This window comes from Ursus arctos, unplaced genomic scaffold (assembly GCF_023065955.2).
Source record: "Ursus arctos isolate Adak ecotype North America unplaced genomic scaffold, UrsArc2.0 scaffold_21, whole genome shotgun sequence".
Taxonomy (NCBI): domain Eukaryota; kingdom Metazoa; phylum Chordata; class Mammalia; order Carnivora; family Ursidae; genus Ursus; species Ursus arctos.
Genome location: NW_026622886.1, coordinates 40,012,243 through 40,033,739, shown reverse-complemented (window position 1 = coordinate 40,033,739; position 21,497 = coordinate 40,012,243). Strand labels below are relative to the sequence as shown.

The 21,497-nt window shown below is 38.4% G+C and overlaps 1 protein-coding gene across 3 annotated transcripts in view; it reads left to right on the top strand.

The window, feature by feature from the left end:
- Positions 1 to 21,497, top strand: part of NUP107 (nucleoporin 107) — a 54,856-nt gene that overhangs the window by 30,758 nt on the left and 2,601 nt on the right. For all 3 annotated transcript variants that reach the window (XM_026500079.4, XM_057316147.1, XM_057316148.1), the window contains 14 exons: positions 4,781 to 4,871; positions 5,023 to 5,099; positions 7,043 to 7,102; positions 7,802 to 7,947; positions 8,054 to 8,102; positions 11,127 to 11,196; positions 11,508 to 11,626; positions 12,773 to 12,811; positions 13,115 to 13,265; positions 13,605 to 13,717; positions 14,542 to 14,644; positions 15,126 to 15,286; positions 16,267 to 16,392; positions 18,438 to 18,551. In XM_026500079.4, coding sequence (XP_026355864.2) covers positions 4,781 to 4,871; positions 5,023 to 5,099; positions 7,043 to 7,102; positions 7,802 to 7,947; positions 8,054 to 8,102; positions 11,127 to 11,196; positions 11,508 to 11,626; positions 12,773 to 12,811; positions 13,115 to 13,265; positions 13,605 to 13,717; positions 14,542 to 14,644; positions 15,126 to 15,286; positions 16,267 to 16,392; positions 18,438 to 18,551 — 1,419 coding nt within the window. The remainder of the gene's footprint in view (positions 1 to 4,780; positions 4,872 to 5,022; positions 5,100 to 7,042; positions 7,103 to 7,801; positions 7,948 to 8,053; positions 8,103 to 11,126; positions 11,197 to 11,507; positions 11,627 to 12,772; positions 12,812 to 13,114; positions 13,266 to 13,604; positions 13,718 to 14,541; positions 14,645 to 15,125; positions 15,287 to 16,266; positions 16,393 to 18,437; positions 18,552 to 21,497) is intronic.

The following is a 21,497-nucleotide window of genomic DNA, read 5'->3' as shown; positions in this document are numbered from 1 at the left end:
CTTTTGCCTTGGTACGTGAGAAATTTCTTTGCCCTGGCCGCTTTCAATACTGTATCCTTGGATCTCATATTTGCGAAATGCACTATGACGTGACGTGGCGTAGGTTTGTCGTGGTTGAGCTTGGGAGGGGTCCTCTCTGCCTCTTGGACATGAATGTTTGTTTCCCTTGCTAGATTAGGGAAGTTTTCAGCTACAATTTGTTCAAATATCTCTTCTAGACCTCTGTTTTTCTCCACCCCCTCGGGGATGCCGATGATTCTAACATTGGATCGTTTCATTGAGTCAGTAATCTCCCGTAACCTACATTCATGGGCGTGGATTTTTTTAAGACCATCTTCTATTTTCATTTTTTCCTCTATTAACCCATCCTCCAATTCACTAACCCGTTCCTCTGCTTCTGCGACCCTGGCCGTCAGAGCCTCTAGTTTTGCCTGCATTTGGCTCATAGAATTTTTAATTTCTGTCAGATTTGCTCTCATTTCTGTCCTTAGGGATTCTATATTCTCAGTAACCTTTTCGTTAATAGTTTTTTCAATTCTACTCATCATTTTGACCATTGTTACTCTGAATTCCATTTCTGATAATTTGGTTACATCCATATCCATTATTTCTGTGGCAGAGGCCACAGACTCACTGTCTTTTCTTTGCTGGGGGGGGCTTCTCCTTCTTGTCATTCTGATGAGGAGAGGTTGCGGGGTTGTCCAGAGCCCAAATTATTGACTGGGTCCCAGGCCGTGCCCCTTGTTTTATAGGGATCTTAGGGATGTGGGCTTCTTCTTTAAAGATTTTATTTATTTATTTATGTGGCAGCCAACCAGCGAGAGAGGGAACAGAAGCCGGGGAGTGGGAGAGGAAGAAGCAGGCTCCCAGCGGAGGAGCCCGATGAGGGACTCCTTTCCGGAACGCCGGGATCACGCCCTAAGCCGAAGGCAGGCGCTCAATGACTGCGCCACCCAGGCACCCGGGTTGTGGGCTTCTTGATTTTTCAGCCTGCCTTCTGGGGGAGGGGCCTGCCGCGCCGATACTCAGGCAGCCATGTTTGGGTAGAGTCTCGGTGCTCCCTGCGAGGGGGGATAGGGATGGGCACTCCCTGAGCCGGTATTTCCAGGCTTTTGTTCTCTGGCGGCTTTCCCTGGCGGTTTGCTGTGCCTCTTCTGAGAGTCAGAGCAGCAGCGGCCAAATTTCAGCCTCTGTCACAGAACAGAGGGATTGCGGCCCGTTCTCTACTAATGTTCTGGCCACTTTAACTCTGTTTCTGTTGGTGCTGCTCAATCCTGCAGCGTCCCGGGATGTGCGCCCCACACCCGGCGTCCCAGCCCTCACTTCCAGGGCCGGCGCGTCTCTGTCCTTTGTGTTTCTAACACCGCCAGCCGCCCCGCGCGCGCGCTCCCGGATCTCCCGGTCTCAGTCTGGATCCAGTGAGCGCACCGGGATTCCGGTGTCCCGCGAGATGCCTGGTGGCGCGCGCACCCGGCTCACGGTCTCAGTCTGCTGTTTTGCGGGTGCCGACCGCGAGCCCGCCCGCTCTCCCGTGCAAGTGGCTACCGCTTCCCGGCGCCCAAACGCGGCGGCTCCCTCCCCCTTCCGTTTATCTTCCGATATCTGTGCACAGTTTCATGGCTCCCCACTTCGTACCTCAATACTCAGCGCTGGAGATGTTCATTTGTAGAGATCCAGATGCGTCTTCCTGCGTCTCAGGCTGGTTCCGTGGTTGTTTAGGCTGGTCTGGTACCTATCCAGCTCGACTCGGAGGACCGGCTGAAAAAGGGGTCTCCTACTCCTCCGCCATCTTAACTCACCTCCAAAATCTCACTTTTTAAAATCTCTTTTGTGGTACTTAAGATGTTATGTATAGAATGTGAAGGATCTAATTCATTAGCTTACTGGATGACTTTGCTGACTCTTGAGGTGGGCAGTCTGATGCATAGGCGCTTCAAGCTTGGGGTAATAGGTGGCACCTGTTTTGCAGTCTCCTTGGTGATGTTCTTTAGATAGATCTATGTTAGTTCAAACTATTGTAATTTCTTATGGTAGTAAGTCCTGAATTATTAAGCATCATTCTTATTTTTTAATTAAGAAAAGAAGTGGTTATTATATACTCATTTATTCAGAAAATATTTGAGTTCCAGCCACTCTGTCTGGTGATATGGGAAGTAACAGTGGCAAATAAGGTTGTATTTTAAAAAACAGAAAACAAAAATATCACATTACTGCAGCCTTGAAAAACAAAATCTCTTAAGGTCCCACTACCTTTACGTAACCACAGGTAGTGGGGTTTTGTTATTATCATTATTATTACTATTATTATTATTATTTACTAGAGCACTCTTTTTTTTTTTCCTGCCTTTTTTTTTCTTAGAGACAGCAAGGGCTTCCATAAAGTCCATATTTTCCATCGTTTCCATTTACAAGCAAACAATAATATAACCCTGAAACCCAGAGATCTTGGGTGACTTCCAAGGTCACAGGATTAGTGAAATAATCAAGGCTGGAATGCAAGACTCTGATCCCAGTTCATGCCTATTCTATTACAGTGTGGTCACTCTGGCTCTGCCACTCATTGTGAGTCCATGAGTAAGCTAATCACCTTTGGGCCCCAATTTTCTCATCTGTTGAACAGGCACATAATTAGCACCTCTCTCTTGAGGTTCATATGAGGATCAAGTGAAGTAATTCATGTGAAGTACCTCATAGTGTCTGGCTCATAGTAAATATTCAATAAATGAGAACTCCCATTATTAACATTTTCACCTCACATATGAAGAAACTAAGTATTAGAGCCTCAAAAAGACTTGACAAGAGAACAGGATTTTTTTTCTTTTTCTTTTTTACTGTTACCTTTTGACCCCCCTTCATCCATTTCTCCCAACCCCCACCTCTGGCAGCCAGTGTTCTCTGTATTTATGAGCTGCTTTTGTTGTTTACTTTTTTAATTCCAAATATAATAAGGGAGGTCACATGATATTTTTCTTAGTCTGACTCATTTCACTTAGCATGATGTCCTCTAGGTCCGCCCATGTTGGTGCAAATGGCAAGATTTCTTTCTTTTCTGGCCAAATAATATTCCATTGTGTGTATATATATATATATATGTATATATATATATATACACCCCACATCTTTTTATCCATTTATCCATCGGTGAACACTTAGGTTGTTTCTATATGTTGACTATTGTAAATAATGCTTCGGTGAACATGGGGGTGTATATATTTTTTCAAGTTAGTGTTTTTGTTTTCTTCAGATAAATACCCAGAAGTGGAATTACTGGATCATATGATTTTTCTATTTTTAATTTTTTAAGGAACCTCCTTACTATTTTCCACAGTGGCTGCACCAGTTTGCATTTCCAGCAGCGGTGCTCAAGGGTTCCCTTTTCTCCACATCCTTGCCAGTACTTGTGTTTGTTATCTTTTGATAAGACCTTTCTTTTTTACCTCTTTTGAACATAATCATAGTATAATACGTTGAGGTTTTTATAACAACTTTATTGAGATATAATTCACATACCATATAATTCATCCTTTATCTTGTATTTAAAATACACAAGTCAGTAGTTTTGATACATTGCATTATTCTTTTTTTCCTACTGTGATAAAATATATATATCACAAATATCACAATTTGTCATTTTAACCATTTTTTAGTGTACATTTCAGTGCCATTAATTGCATTTACAACTTTGTGAAATCCTCACCACTATGTTTCCAAAAGCCTTTTCATCAACCCAAACAGAAACTCTGTAACCATTATGTAGTAACTCCCCATTTCTCCCTTCCCTCAGCCCCTGTAACCTCTGATCTACTTTCTGTCTCTCTGAATTTGCCTATTCTAGCTATTCCACGTGACTGGAATCATGCAGTATTTGTTCTTTTGTATCTGATTTATTTTGCTTAAAAAAATGTTTTCAAGATTCTATATACAGTTCTTATCCTTCCTTTTTTAGATAGTATGTCAAAACAAAGCATTTTTCCATGTTACTACAGAGCTTTTAGAATTTTAATAGCCCGATGTTTGGGGTAGGATATTCTTCAACTGGTTATATTAATCGAGTTCTCTAGGTTCAAGTGATAAAAACCCGACTCAGGTTATTTACAAGTGAGGAATTGATTGGTTTGTGGAACAGGGAAGTATAGACGGTTATATCTGGTTTCAAGCAGGATCCGGGGACTCAAAAGATGTGTATCTCCAGCAGGAGCGCTGGGAGTAGTAATTCCTCTGAGATCACATCCCTAATCTTAGACTTCAGAGGTGGGATCATAGGATCTTACCCAAACCATATGAACTAAATGGGGAAAAGACAGTTCCTAAAGAGGTGTTGTATCTATCTCACTGGTATATTTTGCTGGTAGTCTAAGCTCATCTGCTTGGTCACAGTTAACATAAATATCAGTGGGCTGAATGAGCACTAGTGCCTTGTCATTATAGAGACTAACTCTGTTTTCGTAATACTTTAGTGTGAATCGGGGTCATCAACATCTTTAGCCCCATTTGTCTCTAGCAGAATTAAATGCTTGTGGGCACCATGGGAGCCAATTAGGAAGCCCAAAATCAAAGAGTAAAGGGAGTATTAGGGAAGGGAAGAAAGGCGGAGACCACAGAAAGACATGCATGCTTGTGGCAAAGTGAAATGCCATTACTAGTTGTCTGCATTGTCCTTTGAAACATCGTTCTTTATCTAATCCTGTCATATATTGCTTATATACTTTTCTGTTAGGTACAGATACTTTTCCAGTACTGCACTGGCTAGATGACTAACTGCTCTTTTTTGTTTCTAAAGGCACAACGGCTCTGTAAACGTTGTGGTCAGGCATGGAGAGCTGCATCACTTGAAGGCTGGAAACTCTATCATGACCCTAATGTGAATGGAGGTATTTTAGTAGATTTGATTCTGAGAATTGGGGATATATTTAGTTCTAAATGCCAGTCTTTATGAAGCACAGCTTTTGTTTTTAGAAATTGTTGAAATAAGGAGTTCTCTATTTTAAACTATAAATTTTTATTTCTTTCACTGTTTTATAGGAACAGAATTAGAACCTGTAGAAGGGAATCCATATAGAATCATTTGGAAAATAAGTTGTTGGAGAATGGCAGAAGATGTAAGATACAAGAAAATCTTTACTGATACTGATTTTTAATTAATTGCAAGCCTGCTGAAGGTGCTGTGAAACATTCAGAGTGGTATAAGACTAAGTTTCTGTTTTCAAAAAAGCTCTTTTTTTTTTTTTTTTAAAGTAGGCTCCACACCCAGTGTGGGGCTCAAACTCACAACTCTGAGATTGAGTTGCATGCTCTACTGACTAAGCCAGGCAGGCGCCCTGTTTTCAAAAAACTTCTGATCAGATTGAAAAATAGGGGTGGGCAGGCTTACCTACTAATCAGAATTATTCAGACACTAAGAAACACTGATAAAAGACAAAAATACAAAAGAGGTACCAAATGAATTCAGAAAATAAGCATTTGGGCTAAAACGGCCTTCCCCGGAGAGTGAATTGAATTGCACTTTAAAAAATTAGTTGTTGGGTTTGAAAAGAAGAGGAAGGAATTCTCGGTAGGATGTGTAAGTTGGAAAGCCCAAGGGAAGGTGGGAGGTCTATCAGGGAGGAACAGAAAGCTCACCAAAGGAAATAGAGTCAGTTCTGTTACGACACCACGTGACCTGTGCATTCCTTAAAAATCACTACAGCACGCAAAATTGCGCAGAAAACCCACAGGCCTTTTGGGGAAAATAGAGTTGCAAGCACGGTACGAAAAAACCATTGGTGAGACATCACAAGATAAAAACTTAACGAAACACCGTTAAACAGAAAATACACAAACACTACAATAAATGCAGCACTTTACCTTGAAAAAGCACTGACGTTTACTTGTGGAATTGAGTGTCGGGGGTTGCAGCTTGTGAGTTACTGTGAGGTGTAGAAGGAAGTTAGCTGAAATTAAAATGAAAATTGTAACACTTGATATGGATGGAGTTAGCTTGCAATACACCTAATGAAGTGAGGTAGCAGGTAGATGTGTGAGGTATGTTAGTTTTGTGTATTTATAACGGGCTCCATTCAGCTAGGTGTGGTTGTCTGCGTCCACCTAGTACTTCTTGTAGATGAAATTGTGCATTATGGGAAATTTGCATTACGTTTAAGTTGTTCCTTGGTGGATCAGTTGCACTGGCACAAATTCACATTTTCAAAACAAAGGTTGTAACAGAACTACTGGAAAAGATGATTGAAAAAGATAAATCAAGAACAGGCGCTGGTGGTCCTCAAGTGTTGCTCTAAAGGAGTATATCATAGGTAGTAGTGAACCAGCAAAACCTCAAGGGCACACGGCAACAGTGCTTTAAGAAGATTAGCATGACAGTGAAAAATAGGCTCAAAAATGGAATGGACCAAAGGCTGAGAAACTAGTTAGGAGCCTGTCGGAATTATTCAGACACTAAGTATTAAGGGCCTGTCCCAGGATAATATTGATAGTGGAAAGGAAGGGAACAAGAGTGGTCAAGAGAATGATTGGAAACAAATGCAGAGGAGGTCTCAGGTATATAGTGAAAGCGAAGCCTCTTATTTAGATGATAAGAAAACAGGAAATGCCATCAATAGAATCTGATAGTAAAATGGACTAATTTGGTGAATATAATTAGTCCTGCTTAGGAATTAAATGCAAACTGATGCAGGACGGGTCCCAGGTGCCTTGTTTTGATGTTCTTAGGAAAGTATCAAATAGTGTAGGTATTTAGGAACTTCCTAGAGGAAAACATCTACCCCGGTTCTATCTGGAATAAAATTTGACTATGATAAGTAATCATTAGAGTTGGATCTTTCGTCCTGTATTTGAAACTTAGATGATTTTTCCTGAAGATTTCAGCACCGACTATATCAGCAAACCAAGGAGTCCTTATTGACCCACTAGATCTCTAACTAACGTTTAGAAACTATCAAGTGAATAAATAAGTTCAGTTTAGAAGACATTGTAAAATTCCAGATGATGAAAAAAATTGACATGTTAAGAAAAACATCATTTCATATTTATACTCATTGTATTTCAGGAGCTTTTTAATAGATACGAGAGGGCAATTTATGCAGCTTTAAGTGGGAATCTCAAGCAGGTATGTAATCTATTTTAATTCTATTTTTTTCCTGTGGAACAAAATCAGATACATATTCTAATAATCATATATAATAAATTTTATAAGCTTAAGCTACTTTCTAAGAGTGGCAGTGACAGCGATAATCATGAAATAGAATAGTGACTTGAGCTGCTTAATTTCATGTATGTCGTACACCAAGTGATGTTTTAGTACATGGAATCAGACTTTAATTTCTAAGAATTGTAAATTTAATTACAATACATACATATATTTTTTTACAACACACATTTATTGATGACTTATAGTGCCGATAGGTTTATACGGAAGTGTACCACTAAGGCGGAGTGACTGTTGGGATTGTCTTGTGTGTGTGTGTGTTGTGCTTCTTGCAAACCCCACCACTGCCCTGCATTTTATAGCTATTTGAGGGATGTTAGAATAATTAGTTGAAACACCATCTTATATCAACATGGAAAATTGATGCTGTTGTGAACTGAGTATGGAAAAAAATCTTAATAGTTCAAACTTTTTAGAAGATGTGGTATGGGTGAAGTAAAGGGCTATATGATACGGTATTTTACAATCCACTATGTTTTATGTCTTTAAAATGACTTTATGGTCATATCAATAGTAGTAACTTCTTCCTCCCCCCCCCCCCCCCGCCCCCGCCCCTTGTTGACTGTGTATGTGTTTCTGGTTTGGCATGGGGAAAAAAAGCTGCTTCCTGTCTGTGACACCTGGGAAGACACAGTGTGGGCCTACTTTCGGGTGATGGTGGACAGTTTGGTAGAACAGGAGATCCGGACGTCAGTAGTGAATCTAGATGAAACTGAAGAACTCCCTAGGGAATATTTGGAAACAAAGTGAGTTTTGTTTTTTTGTCCTGGTGATTTGCAGTATGCTCTGTAAAGTTTTATTTTGTAACCCTTATTAATATTGTTTTATCCCTTTTCTGTTTTCTTTTTAAAGTTGGACCTTAGAAAAGGTATTTGAAGAACTTCAAGCCACTGATAAAAAGGTAAATATTAGTAGAAACATTTTAGGATAACCGGAATAGGAAACAATGTTATGCTATTGTGTCGTGTATCTGAAAGGCAAAAAAATATATGAAACTTTGTTATATTTTCTCTTCTTTTCCTTACCTCTTATCTAAATGAGAGACATTTTTTTTTTTTTTTTTTAAGATTTATTTGAGAGAGAGCACAAGTGTGGTGGGAGGGAAAGGGAGAGGGAGAGGGAGAAACAGACTCCCCACTAAGCAGGGAGCACAACTCGGGGCTTGATTCCAGGGTCCCGAGATCATGAGCTGAGCTGAAGGCAGACGCTTAACCGACTGAGCCACCCAGGCGCTCCTAAATGAGAGACATTCTTTAAAAGGAAGAGACTTAACTGCATATTTAAATGATACATCATTTCTGCCTCTTTGGTTCAGGATTGGTTTCATCTAAAAACAAGGGTATGCATGTAAGCTAACTTATCCCTCTTTGGAAAACGAAAAATATTAATGGAAAATTAACAAGACTTTTCCTAGATCTTAAAATCATCTAATATTTTTAAGTAATATTCTAAATAATTTTAAATAACTGAAGTATGTAACAAAATAATCCAGAGATGTAAATAAAACCTATATAATAACTTCCTCCTAACCACTTTATGATTATTCTCATCCCCCAGGGGTAATAAAATATATAGCTATGTAGTCTTCCATATCCTTCTCTATACTCTTACAAATATGTGTAAATAATGTAGATATTCCAAGGTAGGATTTTGATTTTTGTTGTTGTTTTTTTTGCATCATACTACATACATTACTCTACAACTTGGCGGGGGGGGGGGTTGTTTTTTGGTTTTTTTTTTTAATTTACTTTTTTGAGAGAGAGGGAGAGAGATTGCATGGAGGGGAGGGGCAGAGGGAGAGAGAATATTAAGCAGGCTCCATGTCCAGCGCAGAGCCCCAGCATGGAGCCAGACACAGGGCTCAGTTTCATGACCTTGAGATCATGACCTGAGCTGAAATTAAGAGTCAGATGCTTAACTGACTGAGCCACCCAGGCATCCCAATTGTTTGCTTTTTGTGTCTGTTTTTTTCATTTAATGATACTTTTTCCAAGTTAGTGGATGTAGATTTAATGTAAACTGACTTATTCTTTTTAATCATTCCTCTTTTGATGGTATTTAGGTTGTTTCTAGCACTGCAGTGAACATTCTTATATACATATATGCTTACCTGCTAGTCCTGTTTTAGGATAAGTGTCCTAAAAGCAGGACTGCTGAGGTAAGGGGTAGATGTATATTAAGTTAATTACCTGGTTGTAGCATTTAATTCATACTCCCATAAGTAATTTACTAATGTGGCCATTTCCCTGCATTCTCACCAGTCCCAAATTTCACACTTTGAATTTTTTGCTAATCCATCAGATTAGGTGGGAATTAGGAACTCACTGTCCTACTCTTACTTCCCTGTCTATTCATCAGTCTAAGCAAGTTTTCCGGTGTTTATTGACCATTTGTGAATTTCCTATTCAGATCTTTTACCTATTTTCTTGTTGAGTTTTATCTTTTCCTTATTACTATATATGACCTCTTTGTATAGTAAAGAAATTAATGCTTCTTCTGTCAGGTGTTTATTACCAGTCTGTTATTTTGGAGATTCTAGCTAATTGAAAATAAAACAAGTAAAGGAATAGATATAAATATTAGAAAGGGGGGAATATTTACATATGATAAAAGTGTAAATCTAGAAACTCAAGATTCAATCAGTTATTAGGATTAATAAAAGAATTAATAAGAATTAATGAGAGCTTTTTTAAGTACCTGAATTCAAGACAAAGTTACCCCAAAAAATCATAGCCCGTCTGTACTTTACACAACTAATTAGAAAAGGATTTAGTGCTCCCCCCAAAAAATGTCCCATTAAATTATTGACTAAAAATATAAGATATATAGGATAAAATTAACTAGGGGTTTGAGGACTTCCATAAAGAAACTATAAAATCTTATTGGAAGACATGAGTAAATAGATGTACCATGTTCCTGGGTGAGAGGATTTGATGTAAATATTAGGCATTCCAAAATTAACATAGAAACCTAATACTTTGGGGGATTATTTCTGAACAGAAAATTTTACAAGTAGAAGAGTAAGTGAGAATGGCAAGACAGCAAGAAAATTTGGAAAAAAATAATACTATGCAGTACTTGGCCTTATTCAATAATAAAACAATATAATTATACAACAACGGTATGCAGTTAGCACAGGAATGAATAGATCAGTGAAACACAGAAGTCTTTATTAGATCCAAATAATGAATTAGCACTTAATAGATGACAGAGGTGATCTTTCATTTCAAAGGAGGAGGGATGGTTTATTTACATACACGGTATGGGCATGATTGACTTCCTGTCCGGAGGAAAACCGAGTAAATCCCTACGTCATGCCACATTTTAAAATCAGTTCAGATGGAGCAAAGATTTGAATGTAAACAAGAATGAATGCTGAAAGAAAATTTAGATAACAAAATTAAAATTAATATATATTTGACAAAAAAAGAAAGAAACTATTTGCTTCCGAACAATGCAACAGCAGGTCACTTGTAGTTTTTTCTACTCTGTGTCTAATCACTATTTTGGTGGTTTCTGTTACACTTGGTGCCGTGTGCAGAAGAGAATACGCAAGGAATGCTTTCAAGAACTGTTGTTCATGTTCGAGGAAATCTTATAGTTTGTTTTGCTTAAGTTACATGTGCCCTTCCTTTCTGGCTCACTATGAAGTGCCAAGAAAAACGGTGGTAAAACATAAAAATAAAAGTTTAATAATATTCACAGACATTAAATTGTTTTACCACAGTTCTCTGCTTTCAAAGATCGTTCAGCTTGACTATATCCCAAAGGCATTATCTTTCTCAAATTTGTTTTGATCTCCTAAGACACCTCATATGCAACTTTTTCTTTATGTTGTTTCAAAAGTTGACGTTTTCGTTTACTAATAATACGTACTATAGAATGACCACTGGGAGATTTATGGAAAATGTAAACATTTTTTCAGAGAGTTTTGGAAGAGAATCAAGAACATTATCATATTGTTCAAAAATTCCTTATCCTGGGAGACACTGATGGTAAGATACTATACCTTTGTTTTGCTTTCTATGAGTTCTTTGTTATGGCAATTTTGTAAAAAGTTATCAAAACAGTGCATGACTCACCACATCTTATAATCTTTATATCAGCGTATTTGAATGCAGCTGTTAATTAATTGCTAGATAATAGAGTTTGAACTTACTCCTGGGTCTGTTTTATATGGGGTTATTAACAATGAGGTAGTGATTTCGTAGTACTATAGGAATACAGTAAATATCCTTAGTAATGTTTATTTCTGTTCTTTTCATATTTATCCCTGTTATTGAATTTTTGCTTTGACGGCTTGTAGGTTTGATGAATGAATTTAACAAATGGCTTTCCAAAAGCAGAAACAATCTACCTGGACACCTCCTCCGCTTCATGACTCACCTCATTTTGTTTTTTCATACTCTGGGACTACAGATCAAAGTAAATAAAGAACAATTGACTGTCCTTTGCAAGGCTGATGCTATATGCCTCTTATTAGGAAAACATGCTACTTTTTTGCCATTGTTTTCTAGAAATGGTGGTAAGGGTACAGAAGTCTTTTTTTAAGATTTTATTTGAGAGAAAGTGAAAGAGCACAAGTGAGGGTAGGGACTGAGGGAGAGCAACAAGCAGACTCCCTGCTGAGCAGGGAGCCTGACGCAGGGCTCGATCCCAGGATCCTGGGATCATGACCTGAGATGAAGGCAAACCCTTAACCGACTGAGCCACCCTGGTGCCCTGGTATAGAAATCTTCTATATAGTCTAGTATGGTCATTCTATGATAACTTGCTATGGGTGACCCTTTGGGGCTCTATTTTATGGATGCAGAATACCAGTGGTTGTATTTGTGTTTCAAGTAATTTTTTTAAAGATTTTATTTATTTCAGAGAGAGAGCATGCACGTGTACAAGCAGGGGGAGGGACAGAGGGAGAAGCTGACTCCCCGCTGAGCAGGGAGCTGGATGTGGGGCTGGATCCCAGGATCCTGAGATGATGACCCAAGCTGAAGTCAGATGCTCAACTGGACTGAGCCACCCAGGCGCCCCTATGTGGTTTTTGATAAATTCATAACTTTATCTTCGTCAGTACCCAACTCTAAATCAGCCAGCTAAGCTAACTGAACCAGACTTTTTCTATGTGAGGTTTCAAATCTTTGTTTTCTTTTTTCTTTTTGTTTCTTTTTCCTAAATGATAATAACATTTTAGTCAGTACATGTAGAAGGCAAAATGATACAGTAGTTGAAAGCTGGGGCTTTGGAGTAAGTCCTGGGCTTACGTCCTTACTCCCCAGCTTCTAGTATATAATTCTGGGTAAATAAAACCTCCGTAGTTTCTTAGTTTAGAAACTCTTAGTTTCTTCCTCTGTAACTTGTGAACAGTGATAGTAACCACCCACAAAGAGTTATGGAAGGTTAAATTGGACAGCACATAAACTCTGCTAAGCACTTAGCCTACCTAACATATAGTCATTGCTCCATAGTAAATATTAAAATCATTAAATCATTTAATAGCAGAATTTTTATTAGATTTATTGCTGGTACACGTAAGCAATCGTGTTTATAATTTATCTTTTTTTTTCTACAAAGGAAGAAGTTTCCATTGAAGTTTTAAAGACATACATACAGGTAAACTTTAAGAATCCACAATTTGATTTTTTTTTTTTACCGTTTTGGTGGAAACAAAAATCAGAATGGTAATGTTTTAATGCTCAGTGGCAGGAAAGTTGTCAGAATCTGTAAGAGATCTTTTAATTATCATAAGTATATTTTATTTGGAATTTAAAGTCATTCTGTTCAGTACCATAAATCCACGTCTATATGAATCTCTTGTAAATGTTTGAAATTTTAAAGTGAATTTTTTTAAAAAGCACTGCTGATCCCAGAACCTGTTCTATCATTGACATACTTTGGCCTTTTTCTGTTTTTTAGCTTTTAATAAATGAGAAGCATACAAATCTCATAGCATTTTATACCTGTCATTTGCCTCAAGACCTAGCTGTTGCCCAGTATGCATTATTTTTGGAAGGTGTTACAGAATTTGAGCAGCGCCACCGTTGCCTGGAGCTGGCTAAAGAAGCAGGTAAAAATGGTTGAGAACTTTTTGTTGGGCTTCACAGGCAAGTTATCATTTTGGCATTAGTAACATTTATCTTTCTAGTTTTAAATCTTATTTCTCTTGAGAGAAAAAGAATGAGATTTTTGATGAAATTCTGTTTTAGGAATAAAATAACTTCTGTAACTCATGTGTAAAATATCCCCATTATGGCATTTCCTTTTATAATTTTATAATGTCTTTCATACTTTACATGTTATATTTTTAAAAAATTTTTATTCTAATTTACCAAATCATTGTGACTATTTAGAGAATATTAGTGTGAATGATTAATTCTTGTTTTTGTCTCTTTAAAAAATTCCTTAGATTTGGATATTGCAGCTATAACAAAGACTGTAGTCGAGAATATCCGGAAGAAAGATAATGGTGAATTCAGTCATCATGACGTGGCCCCCGCCCTAGATACCAGCACTACTGAGGTAACGTGAGGGGCAGAGGAGATGTGTGCGTAACTCCTAATAATCCCTCATGTGGCTCTTTGGTGAACTTCCACCTTAACATACTCTGGCTCCTTTCTTTTTTTTAAGAATTTTTCTTTGTCATCCGAAACCTTCTAAATTTTAAAAATTGGCAGCAGACTTAAGGTCTTATGTAAGGGATTTAAATTACTTACAGTAGTATTGTGCTAAAGGAAGCTTCTTTAACAGAAAAAAGTGAGCATTGGATTTTTGCTCATTGGATTATTCTAGATACATGATCAATCACTAACTCTTAAGTAGATTACTTACCCTATTTTCAGAAAGCAAAACATTTTAGAGGAGGAGGAGGAGGAGCAGTTAAGTTGGTGGGACATAATTCCAGATTCACACTCCAGTAAGATTTTTTTTGTAATTTTTTTTCAGCTTTTTTTTTTTTTTTTTAAGATTTTATTTGTTTATTTGTCAGGGAGAGAGAGAGAGTGTGAGCATACAAACCCGGGCAGCGGCAGGTCGAGGGAGAGGCAGGCTCCCTCCTGAGCAAGGAGCCCAACGTGGGACTCGATCCCAGGACCCTGAGATCATGACCTGTGCCGAAGTCAGATGTTTAACCGACTGAGCCACCCAGGCGTCCCTTTTTTATAATTTGATAGAGTTACTAAGTGTGAGAAGAAACTAAGGAAAGCTAGATTCTTTCAAAATTTCGGATAACTTGAGGGAAAATCATGCTTACTAAAGTGCAGACGTAAGTTAATTCTACTAATTTGCAGAATATATTAGAAAAAAAGCACAATTGATGTTTCTTTTTTTTCCAATTAAATGAATAGGAGGACCGTTTAAAAATTGACGTGATTGACTGGTTGGTATTTGACCCAGCACAGAGGGCAGAAGCACTTAAACAAGGCAATGCGATAATGAGAAAATTCTTGGGTATGCTTTATTTTAATATTATTTTTTCAAGTTTTTGTTCAAACCTGTATATTCTTAAATTTTGTTTCGTTGTGTTTTTTTGTTTTTCTAATGTTCCAATGGGGGAGGGGAGGGCAGATGACAAAACCACCATTCTTACATATCAAGAGCCTAGTATTACGAAACAAAACATTTAACGTTATCATTGTCCTAATCAGTTTTTCATATCATCTCAAGGCTTTTGAAAAATGTAGTTGCCTTAAGACACAAAAGTTGGTAAAAGCAACTGCATTAAATGAATCCTTTTGTGACTCGACACATTGAAATAAGGAAAAAGCCTGGCCGTTAAGTAGAAGGAATCACCCAGACCTTTAACAGAAGTACTTTGGGACTCGAAATGCTTATAGGTGACTGTAAAAGTTGCAAACCAATTAATTTGACTCCTTTAGAAACCACTATATTGCAATTCACATATATTGAAAATTGTGTATCTTTTTCACAGCATCAAAAAAGCATGAAGCTGCAAAAGAAGTGTTTGTGAAAATTCCTCAAGATTCTATAGCGGAGATCTATAATCAGTGGGAGGAACAAGGAATGGAAAGTCCGCTTCCCGCTGAAGATGATAATGCTATCAGAGAACATTTGTGCATTAGAGCTTATTTGGTGAGATGATAAAGAAAATCACAAATGTTTCTATCTTCATGATGATTTTTCTGATTTCACTCTCAGACTTTGAACTGTTTTTCCAGAAGTGGTGACTGACTTCTTGGCTTATCTCCCTTGTGACTGTGGTACTGACTGATCCACAGGAGCATTGAAATCGTGGTCTGGCTTTCATCAGCATAAGCTTCTAATTAATGCCGACCGACCAAGAATTTCTCACATGGTAGAGAGTGTGTGATGTCTGAAACTTAGTTTTCTTAAGATTCTTTGAATGCTTTTATCAACTTTAATATTTCTTTTGTGGGGGGCAATAACTGAGAAAGGTAAGATAATGTAAATTTGTTATACCTAAAATAACAACATACTTAAAACTCATTCAACAAATAATGAAGTAATTACATCAGGCTAGATTCTAGGGCTACATCTGTGGATAGCAGTCTGTCCTTGCCCTCTAGAAGCTAATGGGCTAGTCAAGAAGACAGACAAGTAAATGTGCGTACATCATAGAGCAGTAAATGGCAAGATACTTATATGACTGGAGTGCTTGAGTTAGGAGTAGGTGCCAGAAAACACAATATACGTGTACCTTGCTGGTATTTACCAGTTGACAAAATATTTATTCACAATGATTTTTTTGTGTGCAAAAAATAAATATCGAACAGTTCTGTTTTTTGATGTTGCAAAATTACTTCTAAGAACCAAATTTTTTTTTTTAAAGATTTTATTTATTTATTTGACAGAGACAGCCAGCGAGAGAGGGAACACAAGCAGGGGGAGTGGGAGAGGAAGAAGCAGGCTCCTAGCAGAGGAGCCTGATGCGGGGCTCGATCCCAGAACGCTGGGATCACTCCCTGAGCCGAAGGCAGATGCCTAACGACTGTGCTACCCAGGCGCCCCTAAGAACCAAATTTTAAAAACTGCGTAGAACATATGAAAACTTGTGTTTGTTTTGTATTTTTCTATTTTATTTTACATCTTAGGAAGCCAATGAAACCTTTAATGAGTGGTTTAAGCATATGAATTCAGCTCCACAGAAACCTACTTTGATACCTCAAGCAACTTTTACTGAGAAAGTGGCTCATGAACACAAAGAAAAGAAATACGAAGTAAGTTGAATATAGACAAGACCTACCTATTGCATTTTAAAAATACAGGTCATATATTTATTTTTTTCAGACTTTTTTTTTTTAATTTTGATTCCAGTATGTTAACATACAGTCTTACATTAGTTTCAGGTGTTGTCCAGCATCGTGATGCAACACTTCCATACATCCCCCAGTGATCATCACAAGTGCACTCCTTAATCCCCATCACCTATTTCACTCATCCCCCCACCCACCTTCCCTCATCTGTGGAAGGAACCTTGGGGGCTTCCATAACTTGGCTTTTGTAAATAACACTGCAATAAACATAGGGGTGCATGTATCCCTTTGAATTAGTGTTTTTGTATTTTTTGGGTAAACCGCCAGTAGTGCAATTGCTGGATCATAGGGCAGTTCTATTTTTAACTTTTTGAGGAGCCTCCATACTGTTTTCCACAGTGTCTGTACCAGTTTGCGTTCCCACCAACAGTGCACAAGGGTTCCTTTCACTCCACATCCTCACCAACATTTGTTGTTTCTTATGTTTTTGATTTTAGCCAGTCAGGTGTGAGGTGATACCTCATTGTGGTTTTGATTTGTATTTCCCTGATGATGAGTGATGTGGGCATCTTTTCCTTTATTTCTTGGCCATCTGGATGTCTTCTTTGGCAAAATGCCTGTTCAGGTCTTCTGCCCATTTTTTAATTGGTTTATTTCATTTTTTTGGTGTTGAGTTGCAGAAGTTCTTTATATGTAATTTTAGATACTAGCCCTTCATCGGATATGTCATGTGCAAATATCTTCTCTCATTCAGTGGGTTGCCTTTTAGTTTTGTTGATTGTTTCCTTTGCTGTACAGGTTTCTATTTTGATATAGTTCCATTAGTTTGTTTTTGCTTTTGTTTCCCTTCTGGAGACATCTAGAAAAATGTTGCTATGGTCAGTTTTTTTTTAAAGATTTTATTTATTTATTTGACAGAGATAGAGACAGCCAGCGAGAGAGGGAACACAAGCAGGGGGAGTGGGAGAGGAAGAAGCAGGCTCATAGCAGAGGAGCCTGATGTGGGGCTCGATCCCATAACGCCGGGATCACGCCCTGAGCCGAAGGCAGACGCTTAACCGCTGTGCCACCCAGGCGCCCCACTATGGTCAGTTTTTGAGATATTTATTGGCTGTACTCTCTTCTAGGATTTTTTTTCAAGATTTATTTATTTTAATTGAGGGAGCGCAAGAGTGCGAGTGCAGGTGGGAGTACGGGTGGGGGAGAGAATCTCAAGCAGACTCCCCGCTGAGTGCAGAGCCTGTTGCTACGCAGGGCTGCATCCTGCGACCCATGAGATCATGACCTAAGCTGAAACCAAGAGTTGGATGCCTCGCTGATTCAGCCACCCTGACACCCCTCTCTTCTAGGATGTTTACGGTTTCAGGTCTCCCATTTAGGTCTTTAATCCATTTTGAATTTATTTTTGTGTTTGGTGTAAGAAAGTGGTCCAGTTACATTCTTTTGCATGTAGCTGTCCAATTTTTCCCAACACCATTTATTGAAGAAACTGTCTTTTACTTATTAGATATTCTTTCCTGATTTGTTGAAGATTATGACCATATAATTGGGTTGATCAGGTCATATTTAAAGAGATAATTTCTTCAGCAGTTATATTCTTACTATAACAGGTGATCTTTCTGTTAATGGTCTTTGAAAAAAAGCCATCTGTTTAGTTAGTTTTCTGCACATTATTAACCAAACATGAAAAATACCTTCAGGTGACGTTAATGTTCATTTATGAGGTTGAGATTTTAGTGTTTTATTCCACTGCAATCTGTTGATAGTTATTTTTGTATTTGGCTGCCCAAAGTCAGCTCTATTTTTTTTTTAAGTTTTATTTATTTAAGTAATCTCTACACCCATGGAGGGCTCGAACTCACAACCCAGAGATCAAGAGTTGCATGCTCCTCCATAAAGTCAGCTCTTTAGAATGATATTCCGTGTAAATGTTCCTGTCTGTACTTTTACAAATACATTATTTATTGATTTTAGTTTGTTAATATGTCTGCCTTATGTTTGTTTTGCAGATGGATTATGTTATTTGGAAAGGCCATTTGGATGCCCTAACTGCCGATGTGAAGGAGAAAATGTACAATGTCTTGTTGTTTGTTGATGGAGGGTGGATGGTGGATGTTAGAGAGGTAAGCTCTGACCATTGTGTACAGCTAAAAAGAAGAAGTCTTTTTTCAAAAGTTCTTTCTCTGAATAGGAGCATCTATGGATCTTATATAACCTTTGTTCTTATAACTGAACATCCCATAATTTAAACCTAGACTGAAAATACTAATACTAACTAGGGAATAGAAATCTTGGACTGTTGGGTGAACAGTTTCTTCAGATTTAATATGTTCATTCTGGACCTAAAAATTTAATTTTATGTGTATTCAACTCAAGAATACAAAGATAAGTCTAGTAGCCGTGGCCCTCATCTCTGAGCTATCTATTTAAGTGACCTGGGGGGCTTTTTAAAAATGCGGGGCTCCACTCTGAGATTCTGATTTTAATTCATCTGAGGTAGGGCTGGGTTTTTTGGATATTTTCTTGTAATCTGCTGGAGAGCTAAAATGTGTGTCTTGGGTTGAGATCAGTTGCAGGAGTACTAAATGCCATAAGAAAAGCACAGATTAAGTATTTTGTGCGTTCAGGAAAAGAAAAGGTTGCTTTTACCTAGAAGAGGTGTAGACAGGATGCTTGAAAGGTGTGCCATTTGACTGATTCCTGAAGAATGGGGTAGAAGCTGGATGAGCTGAGGGGAAAGGAAGGATACTGCAGCTATCACGTGAGCAGAGAGGCAGAGGCCTGATCCTGTGGCATAGCAGAAACCGTGCGTAACCAGCTTTGCCTCTGCAGACCTCATGATCTGTCCAAGGGAAACTGGAAATGCTGGATTCTTGAATATCTGGTACAGTATTTTGAACAGAGAAAACCATAGGAGCGTTCTCGGTATCTTTCCTTCTGCTATTCTCCGTGTCCTGATATATTCACTTTTTTTTTTTTTTTTTTTTTTAGATACTACATTTGTCTAGCTCTTCTAGCCTCCCTTTCTGACCAGAAGCAAAAAACGATAGGGCATAAGACTAGACTAGATTTGAGCCCCTACTTACTGCTATTCCTGATACAGTAAATTCTTCCTAAAGTTCATAATAGAATACTGTTGATTTCATAAATAGTTTTGAACCTTCAGCAAGTTACTTGAGCTAAATTTTTCTCTTCTGATGCATGCTGGTTTTCATGAAGATAAAATTTTAGTGTTGCAAAATGCTACTTAAGTATCATTCAAATTTTGAAAAGTCTTTAGTGGTTTATTTATACATAAATCTTTATTCTAATTATTAACCTTAATAGGTTAGATAATGAAAGTCAAAAATAGTCTGGAGTATTGTAAAAATAGAGTTGGAGTGGAAGGCAATGAATGATACTTTCGTATTTTATCAAATATTTAAAAATCAATATTCAGGGGCACCTGGGTGGTTCATTCAGTTAAGTGTCTGCCTTTGGCTTGGGTCATGATCCCAGGGTCCTTTGATTGAGCCCCACATGGGGCTCCCGGCTCAGTGGGGAGTCTGCTTCTCCCTCTACCCCCTGCTCATGCTCTCTCTCTCTCTCTCTTGCTCTCTCTCAAATAAATAAATTCTTTAGAAAATAAAAATAAAAATCAATATTCAGTCTCAGTCACTTCTTCAGATCTAATCCAGAAGAGATTTCTTGAATAATCAAATGATAAATAATGATATTTTGAATCACCTCAGTTGAGTTTAGCTTAATACTCTTACATATTCAACAAAGTAGGGAATTACTCAGGGCTCCTGCTGGCCCACAGTCACTTGTATATGAATTTGGGAATGGTGCCCCTTCTCTTAAAGAGATAGATTCTGTGCCAAGTGCACATAACCTGTAGGGTCTAGACACAGGCTAGACCTCGGTGCCTCACTTTCCAGGCCAGCCTCCATTGGGCAAGGATAGCCCTGGCATTGTACGCGGTCTCTCGTATCCACAACTAAGGCTTTTACGTAATGCCAGAACAGACGCTTCGTGTTAGAAGCTCGTAGCACACAGGGTTGGCAGGGGGGTTGGAGCAGGCAGCTCGTCTTTACCTACTTTTCACCACCTGCACCTCGACCACACTCTAGTTGAAGCCTCAACTGTCCTTCCCTTACTTCCCGGTCCTCCTTATACAGCTTCATCGTCTAGATCAGCTAGTAATCCTTTTAAAATGGACTAGACGTTACTCTTCTACTTAGAACCTTCCGATGACTCCTTACTATGTTTTGAATAGAACTCAGTTCTTTTCTTGAGGTACAAGACGGCACATACACTGGACCTTGACTACCCCTCCCCCAGTCTTGTATCCTACTACCTGCCCCCCCACTACATTTTAGCCTCTGGGCCTCTGCTGTTCTTCCTCTGCCTAGTATGCTCTTTCCCCAAGGTAGCTGTGTGGATGGCTTTCCTGCCTCCTTCGGTAGTGTGCTCAATGTCCTCTCTCTTTAGAGACCCTCCCCCTCCCCCAGCCAGCCTGTATCACTTTCTCATTATCCTGCATTGGTTTTCCTCATGGCAGGAAATATATATAATAGATATTTATTTGCTTCTTGTGCGTCTACCTCCATTAGGATGTGGACTTCATGAAGGCAGCAACATTGTTTTCTTCATTTCTCTTTGACACTTAAGTTAATGCCTAGCACATAAGAGGCTTTCAGAAAATATTTGGTACCTTTTGTAAATGACTGGGGTGAATGCACTGTCTTCATATTAGAGATACCTGTAATGTCAGCTCAACTCCTGCTGGCAACACATACCAGTGAATGAATTTTTCTCATGTGTAAGGCACTACTATATGTCCCTAATAGAATGTTTTAATTTTATATATTTACAGGATTTTTCAAAGCTTTTGTTCATTTAGATGACAAAAACAGCTTAGGTTGTGGAGAGCGATTTATTTCCTTTTCCTTGTGGCAAATTGCTGGGCCCATCGGGCATGGTTCACGGTGGTTGGTAGCCTGCTGGTATGGGAATCCATTTTAGTTCGCAGAACAGGTTACCTGTAACACCCCCATGATATTTGGCAGCAACAGGACCCAGAAGAA